This window comes from Hetaerina americana, unplaced genomic scaffold (assembly GCF_022747635.1).
Source record: "Hetaerina americana unplaced genomic scaffold, ioHetAmer1.1.p SCAF_79, whole genome shotgun sequence".
Taxonomy (NCBI): Eukaryota; Metazoa; Arthropoda; class Insecta; order Odonata; family Calopterygidae; genus Hetaerina; species Hetaerina americana.
The window spans coordinates 187,347-208,271 of NW_027287416.1; the positions used below are offsets into that span (position 1 = coordinate 187,347).

The window sequence follows — 20,925 nt, forward strand, 5'->3', positions numbered from 1 at the left end:
GATAATTGTAATGCAATTACTCTACTGTCCATGGTTCAGACACTGTGTCACTTTTACAAAGCAAGTAGTATCCCATATACCAAGTCTTGTATGTTACAAGGAGTGACAATGAGAGAGCTGATAAGGGAAGGGGGAGGTAATTTGAAAGGGAAAGAGAAGAATGTCATGAATAAATGAGAGGATAAACATATTCTCCCCCCACTATCCACATACCCTAGTGATGATATATCCACCTCCAGATGGATCTAAGTCAGTTTGTAGTTTGAGCGGTTTACTTTCCACCTATAACATGGTGTTGGTGGCATTCTACTATCTCATTCTTCAACCTTGCATATTTACAGTATTATTCCCTTTCATATCCTTAATGCTGCCACTTTCCTGCTCCCCTCCCCTTGACCCCCAACTCCCCTCATTTTATTTTCAATCCTCAAATCATAGTACTAGGGTCGCGGTAGTCCAGTGGGTAGAGCGTTGAACTGCTGACTGGAGGGTCCCAGGTTCGATTCCCGGGCAAGGCACTCTGGGCACCTGTAGCTGCACCCAAACTGAAGTGATTTTTCGGGTACCAGGTCTTCCTGGGAAACCATAACCGGCACAGGGAAAGGAACTTGGCCCCCTACCCTGATGTATGAATTTTCACACGCCATATAGGCCTTAGTACTGGGTGATCTCTACCATCACCTACTAAACCGACCTTCGGGTTGATTACGTGTTTATGGTTTTTTATCGTAGTACTACTCACCTTGAAAACGATAACATTTCAAAACAATCGTTGGTAAAGTAATTGAGCAAATTTTAACTGGAATGTTTCATTTAATCATTGTAAATGATGTCAGAAGAAATCATTGTGGTGAATCTGACCATTATAGTGTAATTTTGCTCACTAAATACAGTTTAAAACTTGGTAGGAAAGAATGAGGCAATTAAGTTTTCTGATGGTAACTTGCAGGATGCAAAGATGACTGCTATTCCAAGGTGAATTTAGTATTAAGATGTCACTCTTAATTGGATTGATTAGTTTATTGCTGCTTCACGGGGGATTGTAGAAAGTTGGAATATCAGATTATTCTCTGATTTTGGTGAATTGGGAATAATCATTTTTAAAAGGGAGAGAACAGCATTGAAAAATCATCACCCTTGTGTATGTTGCATTTTTTTTAAATATACATGTATGTCATGGAAGAAATTAATGGAATGAGTTTATTCTATGTTCTAAGCATGGAACGCAAGTTTTAGCATCTTTAAGTTCTAAGGTAAGGACTCTTCTTAAACCTGTTATCTTCCTGTGTAAGCTATGCCATACTTTATTAAATATAATGTTGGGATGTATCATCATGGTAATTGGAAAGATTTACATGATAATGTGCATAATTTAAAGTATTCATTATTTTATTACACCATTGGCATATATCTTACTTAGACTCACAGATAGAAAAGTGGCAAGAGTAACTGTGGTAATACAGAATACAATAAAATAAAAGATTGTCAGAAGCACATTTGAAGCATTATAGAAATTAATAATGACAAAAATTTTATGAAACAGTGACCCTTGTATATAAAGCATTATGAAAAAGGGATTAAGACACTGGGGTGACACATGAGATAAGTATGTTTATTAGAAACTATGACATTTCAATTTTAAAAATACATTTTGAGGTAGTCTTCCAAGGAATAAAACAACTTTTATCAGCAATTTGTCTAATTTTCTTTTTAAAGGTTCATCAGTGTTGTCATTCCATATTTCAATAGGGAGCTTTTTGTACAGTTACATACTCGGACACTTCTGACCAGATATATTGTATGTATATGGGTATTGTTACCTATATTGTATGCACAGTGTAAGTAATTTTTGTTTCATATGATGGTAATAGTGGTCACTATTGCATGGATAAAGTGATAGGTTTACTCGTCTATGAATAATTGTGGGTTGCATTTGTCCAGGAGTACAGCATTGCACAACTGACCAGAGGGCCTGGGTGCCAGATCTTCCTGGGAAACCATAACTGGCACAGGGAAAGGCACTGACCCACCTACCCTGATGTGTGAATTTCACACGCCATTGGGCTTAGTTCTGGGTGAACTCTACCAAGCCAACCTTTGGGTTGATAACTATATTTATGGTTTAGCTGTTTAATTATTGCACCTCTGTACTATTGAATGAACTTATGCTCAGAATGTTTTTAAAGAAATCTTTCACGTTTAATTTTAAATGGTTTAAGTGGAGAAAAGTTTTTCAGGTAAAAGGATTAAGTTTTTTACCCTTAAGGAAGGGCCATTCCAAATCCTTTATCAATTTCTCAGAAGAATATATAGCAGATTTCTGGAGCCAGTTTCATATGAATACCATTTGTACCAAATTAGCGCATAATTTTGATAAGCATATTAAATTAAAGATATATTTAATGATGATAAGTTTAGGTATTTTATAGTTCAAAATGGGTTCAGCAAGACTTCCTGTATTGGAAATTTAACCTATTTCATATAACCGTAATTAAAAAAAAAATGAATTCTAGGCACGGCTCATAAGAATATAAAAATATCTTAAACGTTCACAATTTATGCAAGCTATGAAATGCCATATTTTGCGGAAGAGAGTGCAGTATTGTGGGTTTTGTGTTATTCATTGACAGCTATTTGTTTAAGAATAGCACTTCCACCAGCCCATGGCATGTGTAAACACTCCCTCAATTTTTAGAATTAGCAGTTCCAAGAAAGCATCTCATTCTTTTGTTAATCCAAAACTGAGGGTAAATTGTTATATTTTCTAGTTTATCCATTTCTGCCATTTCAACCTTTCCTCAAGCTACTCATCAATTATTTTTTACATATAAAATGCATTGTTACTGAGATTTAGGATTGATTAACTTACCTAAAAGGTATGGATAACTTTGTTGAAATATTTCAAAAAAGATGCATGTACCCTAAGTTGGGTAGTACATATCTAATGGGCTCCAAACTAATTGAACTGCATCAAACTGAAGGTTAGATTAACATTGATCAGGAAATAAATAGTCTTTGTTATTCAGAGGTATTCATGAGTAGAAGTTTTATTGGAATTTTAATGCATACCATTCATGCAAAAGTGGATAATAGTTTGATCTTACATTTTTATAAATTCATAATTTTGTGTTTGAATTAAAATTTTATGAATTTTAATATTTTAAGTGTTATGTTACTGTACGCATACATTTTCATTTATAATGTTAGCATGCTTAGGATAGAAAACCCATTTATTTCAAAAATACTACCTTATTCCTTATGCTTGTAGCTTTTGAAAGGTTTCATTGTATTACCTCATCATGCCCCATTTAATGTGGCCAGGGCCGAAACTAAGGTCTGCGTCACACGGGGTGCATATCGTTTCTGGTGTCTTCCTAGCTCTATACAAATTTACACATTTGTACTCTTACAAAAATTCTGCAGTACACAAGTGAGAGGGGGAGAATATTCAGTAAACAAAAAATATTTTGCCATTTTTGGGTCCTCTCACGATACATGTGAGCACGGTACATGTGGGAAATGATCCCCCTGTCCTCCACAGTTGTGGCCTTGTTAATACACGTAAATACAATTGCGCCTTAAAAACAGGCTTCCTTGCCATTCATAGCCATAACTGCCACGAGTGGCCTAATTTCCAGTATATATCTGATGGCTACGAAAGAGAACTACAGCAGCTACTGAAAAGTGTGAATTTACAAGGGCATATCACATATGAAGAGTTGTTTCCCTTTTCTCCAGCTTGTCGCAAATTGTCACTGGAAGTCTATTCACATCTCACATTTGAATTTATGCTCGCTATCTATAAGTATCGACTTTACTCGATAGTTCGTGATCGATGTCTCAATCGATCGAGTTGTCATCATGGCGGCAATCAGGGTAATGGCTGTGAATCGTTTTCATAGGATTCCCTGTAGTTTGCCAAGTAGTATGTTAATCTTGGCGAGGAATTTCTCGTATAAGGTATATAAATGTCCTATATTTAATTATTTTAATTGTTCCTTAAGCCTGAGTCTTGCTGCTACCATCGGCTTTCATTGAATATATGTGTCTATCTTTGCAATCATTGATTAAATGACCGGTATAATGATATTTACGTCGAAAGAATCGATTTGTACAATTATATTAACTTCCTTTTCTCTTTCAGTTTGTTCCGCCAGAATATGGATATCTAACTCAAACACCAGTAACTCCTACCATAGAAGCGATTGACTATGAGGTATCAAAATGCCCTAAAGAGTGGCAATGTGTTGAGAGACTGTTACCACCTAAAGTAGTTCCTGAACCGCTCGTGAAAACGGAATACCCATCTGGGTGGCAGCCGCCGAAAGGTTCGAATGATTTATTGACTCGGTTAAATGAAATGTATGAAACATTACTTATAACAGTGGTTAATTATAAAATTCGTTATCGACAGAAAGTAGTGCTGAACTACCATATTATGTCGAAAGAAGTAAAAATCATATGCCGGGTGTATATTTAATGAAGCAGATACGAGGGCAAAGGGTTCGCACCAAAATAAGGAGAGTGAACGGCGATATCTGGGTAAATATATTTATAATAATTTATGTTTACAATATTTCTAATAATATTTCATTTCATTATTTAATAAAAATGAGTGTATATTTTGTAATATTTTGTTTACTAATATTACTTCACGGCAAATTCTTTCGCCGAACTAAATTACTTGTACATTCATGGCATATCCCTTCAAAGATATTTTTCTTTTTTTATCTTTCAAAAGTTGAAATAAATAGTAATAGGCCACATTTCAATTGCACCCAACTTTTGTTGAGATTAGTCTACTGACAATCCCAAATTTCCCTAGTCTTCTACTAGCCCTTAATTTCGAAATGGGCAATTTTTGTTAGGTTATCAGCATCATAAATTGCTTCTAGTTTGTTTATTGGGTTTCTATTTGTCAAATAGGCAAATAGGTAAATGTCATCCTTTTATTTGGCTATATTGAAAATAATAAAGGATTTTCTTTTTGCTGATGAGGTACATAGGAACTCAAAAATATTTTTTCTGATGTACTCTTTAACTTTATACTTTCTTTCAACATTGTAAAAGAAATAAATATCACTAAACTCTAATTATTAGACAATCAACTCTCCCACTCTTCAATGCTAAACCAAGAATGATTTTTAATACAATTAAGCCAGTCTCAAGTGGTATAGTGGTATCATAAATATATAAATATGTTGTGTTTGTCATAGTAAAAGAATTTGCAATGAATTCTAACTTCTCTAACTCTAACATATCTTTCATTTGTTTGCATAATGAAATATTTTATTTTCAGGCTCTAGAGCGTGATCTAAAAGCTTATTTAGAAGAAAAGCATCAGAGAATTATAGTGTCCCAGATAAATGAAGTAACACGTTACATTTTGTTTCGAGGTGATTTTGTTAATGATATAATTCAATGGATGTTGAAGAAGGGTATGTGATTGTGAAGATTGATGTTTTCATAGAGTATATCTTATATAACCCTATTGCATTTGCTAGTGTATTTTTTGTATTGTTCTATGATGTAAATAAACCTCAGTTATTAAGCAATTAAAAAATAATTTTTTTCTGTTTCATCAACTTGTTTATATTTAACAATGTACCAGAACTCCTAATTAAGGCATTTCTTTTTCAATTAACATTGAGGTACTTCTCCAACGATAATGAACTTACTTGCCATAAAATGGTGGAGAACTGGGGGCTCAAGGAGGTATTTCAGTATTGAATGCTGATTGCTTCATTGCCATTGGGGGATCAGGATGGTGCAGTGGCTAGTGTACTGGCTTCCCAACCAGAGTTCATGGCCTGGGTTCAAATTCTTGGGGGCAGATCTTTTTCAGTGGTATCCCAATCCCTTCCTGGAGAGAACTTAAAGTGAGTATGCCATCCATTGTATGGGATGTTAAGCTGTGGACCCCTTGGCACCTATCATTAAGAGTAGTCTAATGCTGGGTTTCTCTTCGGCCTTTCTCCATTCCAATCCATCCCTAATGGCACAAATTACCTCGGCTGTCGGTCGCCTCCCCTAGATCTAATTTTATTTCATTGTCATTAAAGGCTATCTTCCTCCTGTCTTTGTCAAGATGAATAAATACCATTCCAGAATAAAGTAATGGTTTCTAAAAAATTTCAATAGTAAGATGATCATTCACAATAATGGTGATTTTCTGCAATAAGTTTTACAAAACTGCTCGTAAAATTAAGTCTGGAATAGGTTTGTCATTATATCTTCATGAATTTCATAAGGAAACATCATAAATTTTTGATACTGCCTATACGATATTCAATGTATATACATGACTCAAAGCATCTACTGTACCCTCGCACAGAAAATATATATACATATATTTTATACGGGTCATGGTAGTCCAGGGGGTAGAGTGTTTGACTGCTGACCGGAAGATTCCGGGTTTGATTCCCAGGAAAGGCACTGGGCACCTGCAGCTCCACCCAAGCTATGTGATTTTTTGGGTGCCAGATCTTCCTGGGAAGCCCTAACCAGCACAGGGAAAGCTTAGCAAAGCCTTAGGGCTTAGTACTGGGTGAAGTCTACCATTGCCTACCAAACCGACCTTTGGGTTAATGACTGTGTTTATGGTTTTTAATATATTTTATATATAGAATATAAAATAAGTATTTATATATAATATATATATATATATATATATATACATATATATATATATATATACATATATATAGACTACACTTGGATGGCACAAAATATAAATGGAAAACATGTAAAAGGATACATTCAAGAAAGTTTAAGCTTTCGGCCTTCTTTAGGTAAGACTGGAAGGATTCCGGTTGAGGGAATGCAAGGGCTGGGGTGGGGAATGTGCATGTTGCTGGAGGGGGAGGAAAGTAGTAAGGATCTAGTGGTGATGGTTCAGTCCGGGAAATTCAAAAGATGAGAATTCTAATATGTGCGTGGATGCACGAGTTCTCACCCCTATATTGGTGGCTGAATCAGTTAGGGATTCTTGGACATTTTGGGAGAAACAATGATCGAAGGAAAGGATGTGAGAATTTGCATGTGAAGAGATAAGAAGAGAATAGAGTGAAGCAGAATTATCGGAATAATGGTGATTGTTCATGAGGATGGACAAGTGGGTAATGCATTCGCATGTGTAGAATGATGACCATTGATTAAATGTCAGAAGATAGATTACATTTTCAGAGAATCAATTAGCCTAGGAACGAGGTGGGGATAGGGGAGCAGATCTAATGAGCAGATAGGTGCTGCAAAAGTTGAGTCCTATGTTAGATATGGGTTTGTTTTTCTGTGGCGCCATAAGGTCAGATGGAGCAGCAAATTTTTTTGTAGGAGCTTTTCTGGGTAACCATGTTTGTGAAGTGCATTGTGTAGAATGTGAAGGTATTTTTTAAGGGAAGCTTTAGTATTACAAATCCAATATCCGCGAATAGAGAGAGAATTAGGAATTGAGTATTTTCTGTGAGTAGGGTGACAGCCGGTAAGTTGTAGGTATAGCTGATGGTTATTGGGTTGGATATGTTCTGAGGGAGTGAATTTGTTGTGCAGTGAGATGTCTATGTTAAGAAAAGTGATGGTGGAGTCTGGAAGGGAATAAGTGAATTGAACAGTGAATGAAGAATTTTCGCCGATAAGAAATTGTTGAGATACTCAGAGCTGTCTCTCTAGAGAATAAAAATATCATAAATGTAGCAGACCCAGAAAAGAGGTTGGAGGCATTATTGTGATAGGTAAGTTCCTTTAAGGTGGCCCATGAAGAAATTGGCATATGATGGTACCATCCTTGTTCCTATCGCTCTATTTTTGGCTTGTAGGTAAAAACAGCTTTGGAATGAAAATGCATTTTTTGTGAGGACAAACGTGGTTAGGTTTAGTAAAAATTCAGTTGAACAATGCTGGGGTGAGGGGCGTAGAGAGAGATAATGTCGGAGGGAGGATAAACCTTTTTCTTGGGAAATGAAGGTGTAGAGGGAAGTACATAACATTGATGGTGGCCATAACTAAGTTGGAGGGGGGGGGGGGGAATGGAGACAGAATTTAAACAGTGGAGGAAGTGGTATTCAAAGGTTGAGTCCTTCTTCAGATGTGGGCTTGTTTTTATGTGGTGTGTGTGGTCGGGTGGAGCAGTGGATTTTATTTTGTAGGAGCTTTTCTGGGTAACCGCATTTGAGGAGTGCAAGATGTAGATTGTCAAGGTATTTGTTGAGAGTGGCTGTGGTGCTGCAAATTCGGTGTCCATAAAACACTCGATTCCTAACTCTCTCTCTATCCGCGGACACCGAATTTGCAACACTCTCAACAAATACCTTGACAATCTACATCTTGCACTCCTCAAACGCGGTTACTCAGAAAAGCTCCTACAGAATAAAATCCACCGCTCCACCCGACCACACACACCACATAAAAACAAGCCCACATCTGACACTGGACTCAACCTTTGCTCCACCTATTTCCCTGGATCACACAGACTGAAAACCTTCCTTAAAGAACTGTTTCCAATTTTACATGACGATGACGTGACCTCATCCTTACTACCCCAATGGCCATCTATCGCATACAGACGACCCGCCAATCTCAAAAACCTTCTGAGATCCACCAACCCTTTGGCGCCTGGCAAATTTCCTAATATTTCCACTACTTGCAACCGCCCCTGATGTAAAACCTGTCTACTTATTAGGTCTACTCCCCTCTCCCTACATCCCTTCATTGCCCCCTCACCTCGTTCCCATGCTAATTGCCTCTCAAAAAAAATTATTTATCTTTTTTCATGTAAACATTGCACTTCCTTTTACATAGGCGAATGCATTACCCCCTTATCCATTCGAATGAATAATCACCGGTACTCCTGCAATTCTGCCTCACTCTCTTCTCTTCGTATCCCTTCACACGCCAATTCCCACAACCTTTCATTCGACCAGTGTTTTGCTCTTAGCATCCTAGAATCCCTACCCGATTCAGCCACCAATATAGAGGTGAGAACTCGAGAATCCGCCTACATATTAGCTTTCCGATCTTTCAAAAAATTTAATAACATTCATGCAATTCTGAGTCAAAATAATAAAAATCTTGGGTGTCTTTTAGTTCTTTTCAGTACATATTAAGAAGAGAAGTTATAAGGTGAATTACTTTTTAGTAATATTTAGAATTATTCTAAATTATCAATGGTTCATGTATAAATAATAAAGAACTCCAATAATAAAGAGTATAATAATAAAGACCTGTTCAGTATTAATTGCTATTAATATCTCCGGTAAATCATTATTTTATTCCTGAAACTAATCGAATATCTGATGTGAATTGGACAGCAATGTTAAAGTTAAATGTACTCTTTGGGCATCATTTTGAAGTTCCCGCAAAAGTATTACGTGCAATCGGTCGTTGAACGGCGGCATAGAGATAAATCGAAGATATCGAACAGTGATATCGATGGCATCTCTGAGATTGTGGACCCGAAGTACATCTATAAATATGTTTCCTGTGAATTACTATGTTATTGTTTATAGAAGTTGAAATGAGAAGTTAATGTTGTTTATAATGATAGGTTGGACTACCATAATCACATTTTTCAAGTGGTTTTCTTGAATAATTGCTGAACACAGTTCTAGTCTTAATGTATCACTGTCAGATAAATAGTAACCGTGACACGTGTACTACTTCAATATCTAATTATTCGGCATGACTGGTAATAAGTATGTGGCGTTAAATTTTTCAAATACTGAACAAGAAGGTGGAGGACTCAATTATCAAGCCGGCAAGCCTAGAAGAAGATTGTGGAGGGTGTGTATCTCTAATGCCCACCCCGGCAACATTCTCTTGATTCATCATTTGCCATTCTCTAAGTTCAAGAAGTTTCATTAAATGCTCCACCAAAACATTTGCTGATCGTAGTAATAAATATTTAAATATTGTTTAGTTGTGTATTCAGTGATGTGTTATTAAGTATGCCGATCATATTCACAGCCTCTGTTCATTTATGTGCCCTAAGCGATACTGAGTTGAGCATTTTCCAGTGACTACCGAGTGGGAAGTCGGGATGTCATTCTGTTTCTATTGTTTCAGTGGGATATGTTATGTTACCTGGTTTGTAGCACCTCCCTGCTATTTAATCTCTACGCGTCTAATGGATACTTCTGCCTCAATTATGTTCCCCTTTTCTTATTGCGTTGGATTTTCCAACATAAGGCGTAATGCCTGTTAATATATGAAACATTCTTTTCCTCCGACTAAACGTATCGCAACGTATGTTGGTGGCCCACATTACAACAGTAAGATTTTGTGACCTCGTCTTTGGTTTTTTGGAGTTCCATCAGCAGAGCGTGTTTTGGTCATTCCTTCCTTTTGTTACGTGCTTTACAATTCGTGCTACAAACTCGAAATCCCAATCAAGTTAATCTGCTCGGACATTTAATAAGAGTGGGGTGTTGAGGCAATAATAGAGGTCAATTTTGTCATTTAACAATTTTTTAATATCTGAGGTTAACGCGATAAAAAATATCCTGAAATAAATGTTTTTGGACGAGGCATAATGTCTGTGCCAATTCACTTCAATGCCGTATTACCGTTTAAGGTGTTTAAATTCTGAAATATTGTGATCACTTAGGCGTAAACTTGATTCTTTTAATTTCTTGTGCCAGTTATTCAACATGTATTTGATTGGCTGTCATTTGAATCTTCTGATTTTCTAAATTGAATGTTGCTAATTTGAGGAAATAAGTATGGTATTCCTAATGAACCACTATAATCATCAACAATAGTGTTGAAAGAGGGAGTTATTGCCTTATTTATTTAAAGGGAATATATTATAATTATTACATCTTTCAAGGTGTAAAAATTCCGAAAATCATTTCTTAAGTCCTTTTTCTGTAATGTGTATGCCCCAGAATTACCATGGAAAAGTTCTTGGTCAATGTTTGTCTTGTTTATGTATCAATTAAAAATATAATTCTTTTGATTTTGGAACTGTTGACTCGTAAACAATATCACTCCAAATGTGTCTTTTTCGAGAAAAAAAAATTAAATTGGGTCGACCAAGGCGCCATTTACCTAGACATTAGCAATCACAAGTGAAATCCCTATTTTCTCCCTGTGTGTGGTGCAATAAACTTAAAATTCTGATGAACCCACACCGATCTTCAATTTCCTTATTTAATTGGAGAAAAAAGTTAGCACTTTACCAGGATTTTAGTTAAGCTCTGTAGTTAATCCCTCATTAAATAATGAGTGATCTCAAATGATTTTGTTTTGAATTCCCTTAGATGGGGTTTAGGGTGAAAGAGCATTATAAAGTAATGAGCTGTCTAAGATCTGTGCGACTTCCACTTGCCTCTCTTATGATGCAAGGGTCACCATTTCTCAAAATACTTGCATCATTTTTACTGGTCATCAATCTGAAGATTGTTTTGGCATAGTTCACCACTTAAATTCTCATTTAACCAGCTGACCTCTTCCTGTCAGAATGTTTCTTTTGATGTATTTCATTATTTGTGTTCCTTGGTTTTTCTTAAATTTCTCTTTTCCCACAACTCATTGAAATATTGTTTGGGGTAGAATTGACTTTCAATGTTTGTCTCTATAGGCAATATTTGAATAAATAGAAAACTGTGTTTTTATAGTTCTGCTCAGGTATTTTCATTTATGATTATAGTTAGTAAATTTCAATGTTAAACTAATAAAGTTGATGTTGAATTTTCAGTGGTGGAAACAGCTTTCACGATTCCAGCGGAGTGTGGCATATGCGGGTTTTTTTTCAATCATCCTCTTGGCCCTTTATCTTTTCCTACCCAGTCCTAAACCGCCATCTTCGCTTACATCGGTGACTCAAGCTGCAGTTCCGCATCACTTGGACTCACTCATGGGTGGTCAGAAATCATTAGTTTCAGATATTGGATTGGAACTGGAGTCTGCATTTCGTCCTTCAAGGTTGGAGGAATACATAAAGAAAGTTGAAACAACTACATCATCGAATTTAATTTTAGCTCCAGCATCAGTGAAGGTAAGTTAATTCAGAAATGTTAATTTGTTGTTTATTTTGTCTCTAATGTTGGAATATAATGTGTATACCGCATTTTACAAGCATTTCCTATAAAACTAATAGACTCTTCAGCTGTGAGAAAACTTAATTTTATTATATCTGTAAGCAGAAGTACTTTTCCCCTGGAAATCCATTCATTTAGTACATGACTTGAATTAGATGTCAAATATTTGCTGCTATTGCACTCATGTTTGAAGTGTGCTTTCCACTGCAGCATTAGGATGGTCAATAATGGCATAGGTACTCTTGCATGACAGTATATGCGTATCACATGATTTGCAATGTGACAATAATGATGTTTTTTTTAGATTAGCCTTATTATGGTCAATCATTGGCTTTTTATAATGAATACATTTTTGTATTTATTTTAAGGCTATTTTCAAAGTAAAAAATGCCAAAGAAGTGTTAATTGTATTTAAGGCATGTGCCTATTGACAAGAGTACACTGGGATACCTGTGATAATATTCTCCTGTCATGTTTATTACCTAAATTTTTACTCTTAATCCATTGAAAAACCTTCGAGTCACCTTTTAATCAGACTCTTTATCCACTTCACTCCAGCCTGTATTTGTTTTGACCAAGCTTGTTTTCATTCCATTGTATCACTTGCCATCAAGAGGTTGTGTTGATTTGTTAACAAAATTGGACAAGCTTTGTATCAGTTAATCAAATTATCCTTGACTTATGTGGCCGTAAGTGTTCAATCATTTTCCCTACTAGTTACTTAGTTAGTCCCAAGAGTCACTTATAGTATTGTTTCTAGGGATCATCAGTGAACAAACTGCAGTGTAATATTCTTAATTAAAAAAATAGAGGGATGGCAGGAATTCCTTCATACACTATGCTGATCATTGCTAGAAAAATTGAATCTCTTCCAGTTCCAAGCTTTTGTGAATATACTATGCAGTTGTTCTTATGCATTAATCCAATGCAAGGAAAGAGAACATATGTATGTCACTTACCACAGAACTGATATCTCCTATAAAGTTCATTTACTGTGTGTACAAATCTGTATAATATTCCATTGGAGTGCATTATTTTCTCTAAGTTCATAGCTATGATCAAAAACAGAGTGAAAAACGTTTTAATTTTAAAATGTTATGGTTCAATGGTTATGTTATGGTTAATTTTTATGTGATAACAAATAAGTAGGTGATGTATGTAAACATGATAGTTATTAAATGAAAAAGAAACACTTTGTTCCAATCCACCACTTTATTACAGGTATGACTAGTTTCGACGCTACGGCGTCATCCTCAGGTACAAAGTTTAAAGTCACAATCATTATATATATCTTCTTCTGGAAAGGGTGGGGGAGTTGTGGGAAGAGGGGGCGGGGAGGGGGGTAGGTACGAAAGAATGTGGGAGAGGGTAGGAAACACCAGGAAAAGCGTTAGTGAGTGGGGGGGATTGGAAGGTGGGTTAAGAAAGGGGAAAATTTGGTCGTTATAATTTGCGAATCATTGGTCGGTATAATTTGAGTCAATGGCTAATGGGGATAAAGGTACGGGTTAGGAGTCAATGGGAGTTAGGGGGAAGGGGTTAGAGGTTCTGTTTTTCTGTTATTGCTAGGGAGGCTTCTTTCGTACCTACCCCCGTACTCCCCTCCCCGCCCCCTCTTCCCACAACTCCCCCACCCTTTCCAGAAGAGGGTATATATACAATGATTGTGACTTTAAACTTTGTACCTGAGGATGACGCCAAGCGTCGAAACTAGTCGTACCTGTAATAAAGTGGTGGATTGGAACAAAGTGTTTCTTTTTCATTTATTAAAATGAACTTCCACAAAGTTGAGGCTGAAACTATTGAACTAATGATAGTTATTAATATTTTTTGCGTGGTTGAAATAGCACCCTGTAAAGATGATATTTTTCTCTTTGTAACATAAAACAGGCTGGTGAAACCTGTGCACTGCCTGATATACACATATATTGAACGTTGATACTGCATGACGAATCCTATTCCTTCATTTTTTGTATCGGTTATTTTTAGTGTAAATATTATTATTATGATTTACAAAGGGCAACTGATTTCCATGGGCAACTGATTTTCCTTCAAATGTGATATTTGTGTTCCCCTCAGCTTCCTGGTCTAAAAAATATCCCTTTTAGGGCACCTTTGTGAACAGGGAGCTTTGTGGTTGTTGACAGCCAATAGTTAGAGGCATCATTTTTAAAATGGCAAGTGTGCAGATGGCTGATGAGTCAGATTGTTTATGCAAATGGGAGCATTAGACAAGGTGAAAACATTCTTAGTCAAATGCCTTTGCAAATAATATAATTTTTTCAGCTTTATTGTTTTATTTTGCTGTGAAACTTTGTTATTTATGATTTTAGTTTTCATTTTAATTTTTCATCTCTCAGATGGTAAATTGGAGCTTCATATCTTTCATTTTTAATCATATCTATTTATATTTTACTGCATTTCATTTTCATCTGGCACTCACTTGGGTGATCATAGTAGCTACAAAAATTCCAGGATTTTTTTGCATTTGGATTGCCTTTAAAAAACTCTGCTCCCCCAAAGCTGCTTTTTCATTTAATGATGTCCTGTATGAAAATCACTTTCTTCACATTGCAAAAAAACAATTCCTGAGGCAAATGTGACCAACCAGCCAATCTGATGTTTACATTGCTATTATGGTGCATATGTCTCTAGCAAATCCTTACATGAAAATGAAATGTAATAATTTTCAGTATCACAAGAAATTAAATAAGAATATTCAAGCAAATATTTCAAAAAAGCAATGATAGGAAGCCAAAACTTATCATCTGAAAGATGGAAAACTTAAAGCAACAAAACTGAAAAAAAACAGCTCTGGATCGGGATTTAACCAGCAACATCACAGCTGATAACCAAGACATGTACCATGTAACAATTTCAGAGTGTAAAAATCATTCGCCTTGACTGGGATTCGAACCCAGATCCCTCAATATCCGGTCGAGTGCTTTAGCCACTTAAGCTACCGAGGCGTCCTATTAAACTCTGAAATTTTGGGGCCTTTATGTACCATGGCAGTTGAGAATAAACATTTTTTCAACATTTAAAGGAAATATCTCATAAACGTTTTTTAATTAAAGTAATTAATTGGGATCTAATTACTATGTTTCAATGAAATCAGTCATTCATAGATCTGATATCATCTTACACTTGTAAGATAGTACAAAAATTTTATAAAATCATCACATTGCTTATTACGAGTTTTATATCTACTCATATTAACTTGTTAGGTACCAGAGAGGTTTAAGGCAGGGGAGGTTAGGAGCCTGCCTTGTCACTCAGTAATGAAACATGCCTGATGTTGTGATCATGAACTGTGGAGGTGAAAGAAATTATGAATTGGTGCCTATTTCGAAGTCATTTAAATGAGAATTCCAGAACTCTTCTTATACATGATTCATAATTTGTTCCAATTATAAAGAAAATGAGAAAGTTATAAATATGCGGAGATGATAAACTCAAGCATATTACTTAATTGTCAAACTGCAATGTTTTAAATTACATGTCTTTAAAAATAACCTTATTTGTTTCACTTTTACACTTGTGCATGAAATATACATTGTGTAAAAGTTGATAATGCATTTCCTGCTATTACCACTTTTAAAACTGCTCTTTTTATGTGTTTATCAGTTATCACCTGATGGAAATGAACTATGGATGTTGAATAAGGTTGAAGTTGATGAAAGAGTTGACAAACATCAAGAGTCAGAAGTAAGAGATGAAGCACAGGGGGATATAGGGCTGGACATTCCAGTTTCAGTGCAATTGACACCTTTGTCTCGTAAGAAAGTTCCTCCAAAAGGAGGTGTACATTTCCCAGGTTGGTGTCTCACTTATTTTCCTCACAAAATATAGGATTTGATATGGTCTTTTAAGAATTTCCAGTTTATAAAAACATTATCCTATTACAGAGTTACTTTGTTCAACTTTGCTGGGAGATTTATTGTAAAATACATTTTTGTGCATGCATTAAATTTATTTTTGTGTTTAAGCTGGAAAATATTTTAGACTCATTAAGATTTATAACTCATAATTTTCATATACAGTAAACTCTCAATTATCCATTTTAAAGGAAGCATGATGTAGCATAGATAATAAAAAAAACATGGGTCAAATAAAAACACACCGAAATGCATGGAAAATATAATTGTGATAATTATAGATATTTACAGAAACTCTGCTCATTCATTCCATGTGATTAATTCATTTTTTAGCAGTGAAAAATACATTTGCTCCGTTTTTAGCTATTTTCATAAAGATGGAATCATAGATTTTCAAGAACACAGAACTACCATCGAGTGAATAGCAGAACATTTGTACCTCAGAAAGCTAAACCAATCGCCTAGCCCGGAAAAAACAAATGACTGGCCAAGTAAGAATATCAACAAAGGATTGCTGATAAAGATTGAAAATAGATATTTGACTAATTTTTTGCATAGTAAAGCAATGTCTTTGCTCAAATTAAAGGAGAGTATGGAATTCTCAAGTCTAATAAATGCAAGGGAAATGATAATGGGAATGGTACAAAAATGTTTAAATTAAAACTTTAAGTAACACTGACAGCTTATCTTAAAATGTTATAAACTATAAATCTTTTAAGAAAGCCAAGGTATTTCAAAGACATTTAAAAAAAAAAAATATATATATATATATATATATATTTATTTATTTATTTATTGAAGTTTCAAAGCATTGAATAATCCTGACAATTTTTATTTTATTAAAATTTTGAGTAGGTTGGAAGAGAGTAGCATGGATAATCTGCTAAACAGATAATCCGTGCATGGATAATTGAGAGTTTACATGCTACTTTTTTATTAAACTACAAAACTATTTATTTGCTTTTTCCTGAGCGTTACTCAAGTTGAGGTTTTACTGAATTTGTGTTAACATATCTGTGAGGAATTAGTTTCAATGTATCATGAAAGTGCATGCAAAATTACCCTTACTGTACATTATCACAAATTAAAATTGTGTTGTGAACATGCCTGAAATTGGACATATATGTTAGATTATGATGAAGGATAAGTAAATGTGAGAAATGAAATATACTTCTTATAGTTCTTTATTTCATTAAAAGTTTTGATGAACTGAGTACCTATCTTTTAGGAATACATTTCAAATCCCTACCTGAATGATTTAAAATTTGTAACTTGTGGTAATAAATGCAATGCTGAAGAAAGGAGTTTCCTTCTGAATTAAAATTATTTTGCATTTTTTAACTATCAGATAAGTACTCCTTTATTAAATAAATGTTACATCCTGAATTGTTGGGAACTTGTGATGGATCTTAAATACCCTAGCAAATGAAAGAAAAATGTGAGTTCATTTATTCAAAGGTAAGATTATTCAGTGATATTGTGTATTTTTATTGGCAGTTTTCTGAGAAAAAAGATAAAAGTAGGCCTGAAGAGTCTCAAATGAGAACATCCTAAAAGTGGATAGGGTTAATGTACTGACTTCCCACCCTAAGGCCTTGGGTTCAAATCGTGGAATTGGCAGGATTTTTCGGTGGTATCCCTCTCTCCACTTGGGGTGCCATGTAAAGGGAATTTCAAGTGGAGTATGTCATCTGTTGGATATGATGTTAAATTCTGTTACCCCTTGGCACTTATTGTTGAGTGTGTGCTGATGTCCATGTCAGTTTCTCTCTACCCTTCCGCTATTCCTGAAACATCATACCCCTGCCAAATTACTTATTTATCTCTAATGATGCAAATGACTGTCAGTAATCTCCCCTTCTAACTACCACTTACAAAAATATACATTCATCTTTTTTAATGAGACTCAAAATTTAAGAATTCAAAATATGATTCTACGATATTCAACAACTGGTTATACATCAACATATTAATAGTCAAAGTGTCCAATTAATTGTGTTTCATAATTGCATGTTGCATTTGTTTCTTTAAGGCCCTACTAATGAAAGGCAGGAAGCAGTTGTGCAAGGACTTAAACATGCCTGGACTGGTTACCGCCGTTTTGCTTGGGGTCATGACCACTTGAGACCAATTTCAGCAAAACCACAAGATTGGTTTTCATTAGGATTGACTCTTGTGGATGCATTGGATACACTTCTTATTACTGGGCTACAGGAAGGTCAGTTTTTTATATTTGCTCTTTCCATTTCAGATTCTCCTTCACCATATTCTGTAGAAATAACAAATGAAATATTTTGAGTCATTTTAGGAATGGTCTTTTTCAGTTTTAATTTTCTTCTATTACTATATTTTCCATTGAAATTAGTCAATGGAATGTTCTGCTATTTGGCGTCTTTTGTATCATCACTCTCACACATACTCTGTTGGGTCAACACAATGCAAGTGCTTAAATATTTCCATCTAGGATTCTTAAAGATGGTCTGTGCATCTTATAATTGTCCAAGTTATTATTATTGCTTTCATTTTTTATAATAAAATATAATTTCCCTACGAATAGCATTTTCCTTGAATTATGACTGGCCAAGTATATCACATTTGCTATTACTTTGTAAAAGTAAGTTTCTCGTGATATGATGAATTCATGTAAACAAAATGTATGCGTAATATCACCAAAAATTATGTTGGTCATACAATAATTCCTAGAAAATCCTAGGAATGGTATTCGTAGTATCAGAAAAGGTTTGATTTAAGTAAGCCTCATCTCTCCCTATACTACATCCAAGCTGTAAAAGTTACAGCTTGAATACTACAGCAGTAATTAAACACTTCTATTTAAAAGACTTCAGACCAAAAGAGATTAAACTAAAAAAGGGAACAGACTCGGTAGTTTTAGGTGTTACTTTTTGGAAGTGATACATATATTCAAAGTAAGAATTTCAGTACTTTTTCACCCTCATTAAATAAATGTGTTTGGCATACCTCCAAAAAATAGAAATGCATGTTTAAGAATGCCAGATGATGCCTTATTATGATGAAATCAGTCACATTTGTTAACAAGTAATGGAGAGAATTACCATGTCTGCCACTTCTAATAATATTAAAAAATATAGTTAAAATATTTTTAAAAATGGATTAGATAATTTGCCATATTTTACCGAGGTGGAGTTCAAACAACATTTGATGTTGTCAAGTGCATTAGACACCAAAAGTAACGGAGTTGACCCCTTTGTTATTTTATTATTTTTCCTGCATGATAAGAAATTGTTTTCGTGATATATATTGTGATTTCCTGTTCTGTTCTGAAAAGTTTTATGTATGCTATGATATTTTTGTAATTTTGCCTCATTTAATTTATAATAATTTGATAGGCTCTGATATTTATGTAATTTATATTTTTTCCAGAATTTGACAAAGCACGTGCCTGGGTAGAGAAGAATCTAATTTTTGACATAGACAAAGATGTTAATCTATTTGAAGTTACAATTAGGGTACTAGGAGGCCTCCTCAGCACATATCATCTCTCAGGAGACATTTTATTCTTAAATAAGGCTGTAAGTTAAATAATTATATTTTATCCAAGTAGTCTCAGGTTTACTCTAGAAGCATTGTTATTGTTAGAAGCATTACACTCATTCAATATAAATGTCTTTCTAGTCTCGGCTTACCTCAATTTCGATGAAAATCCAGTTACCATCATCTGTCTTGTGCTTAATATTTTTGTGTCTGCTTGCTTAAAATGAAAAATTGAATTCCTTTCATAATTGCTGTTTGGGTGTGCATTGTTGAAAATCAAAATTTGGTTTATTATTGTCAATTAAACATCGTAAATTGTAAATTTGAGAAATTACAACTTGGGTTATTCATTGCTAAATGTGCCTGAATATATGTAGTATGTTTTTAAATTTAAACTTTTCAAATGGATAAAATGCTGCCATCATGAGAGTTGTGGACAAGTTACTAAATATAGCAGCTATAATATAGTGATTTGCTGAAAGAGCTCTAGCTACTGGATTATAGAGTTTCAAATTGTATTCCTGTCAATTTGTGGTTATTTTAAAATAGTCAGTTTCTTCAACTTTTTACTTGCATGAATGTGGTATACCACTTAATATTCACAGCCATCCAGTGAATTATTAATGTAAAATTTCAATTAAAATATTTCCAATCTCACATTGCTTGGTTATTGTTGTAGGTTTCAATGCTTATTATTGTTGCAAAAAAATTTTATTTCTTAGGAGTTAAGTCTGTTATGCAAACTCACTAGCAAGTGATAAAGTATATTTAAATTAAAATGTTGAGAACATGAATTACTTGGAGAAGCAAAGCCTTTCTTATGTATATACTTCCCTTATTTCATGAAAATCATTTTATTTCAATAGAATATCATTTCATTTTCTTTCTATGGCATTAATTGTTATGATATCATTGATACCTAAATATAATGTCTTTTATACTCTTTATTTTCATGCTAATAGTCATTTTGTTTTTAAATTTTATAGGTTGATCTTGGAGGGAGGTTACTACCTTGTTTTGCTTCACCATCTGGAGTACCTTTCTCTGATGTGAATCTAGCTACACGTCGAGCACATTCCCCAAAATGGAGCCCAGATAGTACCACTTCTGAAATAACCACAATACAGCTTGAATTCCGAGAGTTAAGCAGATTATCTGGTGATCCAACCTTTGAGGTGTGAGCAGCTTTATTTCTTCTACTTAATTTTTAAATTATGTCGTAGAACTAAATGGCTAAACCTATCTTTTTGATGCATAATCTTCCTATTGACTTTCTTAAGTCAAAAAGTTTTTCAGGGAGTCCACTCTTATTCCTTGTGTCTTAATTATTTATAGTAGGTTAAATGCTGAGATATTTTAGATAAATTTTCATAAAACATGTTGGAACCTAGTAGCTTCAACACTCGGAAATGTTTCCTCATCGTATAATTTTGTTGTTGGTTAACTTGTTGCTAAGGGCATACCAAAACACTTATGAGCCAACATTTACTTTACACCCT

The 20,925-nt window shown here is 34.6% G+C and overlaps 2 protein-coding genes across 2 annotated transcripts in view; both read left to right on the forward strand.

The window, feature by feature from the left end:
• Positions 1-3,856: 3,856 nt before the first annotated feature.
• Positions 3,857-5,581, forward strand: mRpL49 (mitochondrial ribosomal protein L49). The gene is made up of 4 exons (XM_071596237.1): positions 3,857-3,960; positions 4,145-4,328; positions 4,415-4,542; positions 5,300-5,581. Exons 1-4 carry the CDS (start codon positions 3,862-3,864, stop codon positions 5,444-5,446), a joined length of 558 nt encoding a protein of 185 aa, XP_071452338.1. The 5' UTR covers positions 3,857-3,861; the 3' UTR covers positions 5,447-5,581.
• A 3,860-nt stretch (positions 5,582-9,441) lies between these two features.
• alpha-Man-Ib (alpha-Mannosidase class I b) overlaps positions 9,442-20,925 on the forward strand; it is a 31,420-nt gene continuing 19,936 nt past the window's right edge. Inside the window, exons 1-6 of the mRNA XM_071596233.1 lie at positions 9,442-9,777; positions 11,693-11,992; positions 15,663-15,852; positions 17,946-18,131; positions 19,316-19,464; positions 20,413-20,601. Of these exons, the coding sequence (XP_071452334.1) occupies positions 9,676-9,777; positions 11,693-11,992; positions 15,663-15,852; positions 17,946-18,131; positions 19,316-19,464; positions 20,413-20,601 (1,116 nt within the window). The 5' untranslated portion in view covers positions 9,442-9,675. The remainder of the gene's footprint in view (positions 9,778-11,692; positions 11,993-15,662; positions 15,853-17,945; positions 18,132-19,315; positions 19,465-20,412; positions 20,602-20,925) is intronic.

What these genes read in the sequence shown, in the direction of transcription:
- mRpL49 (XM_071596237.1), top strand. Translation starts at nt 3,862, where the DNA reads ATGGCGGCAATCAGGGTAATGGCTGTGAATCGTTTTCATAGGATTCCC. An exon ending in CGAGGAATTTCTCGTATAAG is followed by an intron (nt 3,961 to 4,144) that starts GTATATAAATGT and finishes TTTCTCTTTCAG; the next exon opens with TTTGTTCCGCCAGAATATGG. An exon ending in GAGTGAACGGCGATATCTGG is followed by an intron (nt 4,543 to 5,299) that starts GTAAATATATTT and finishes TTTTATTTTCAG; the next exon opens with GCTCTAGAGCGTGATCTAAA.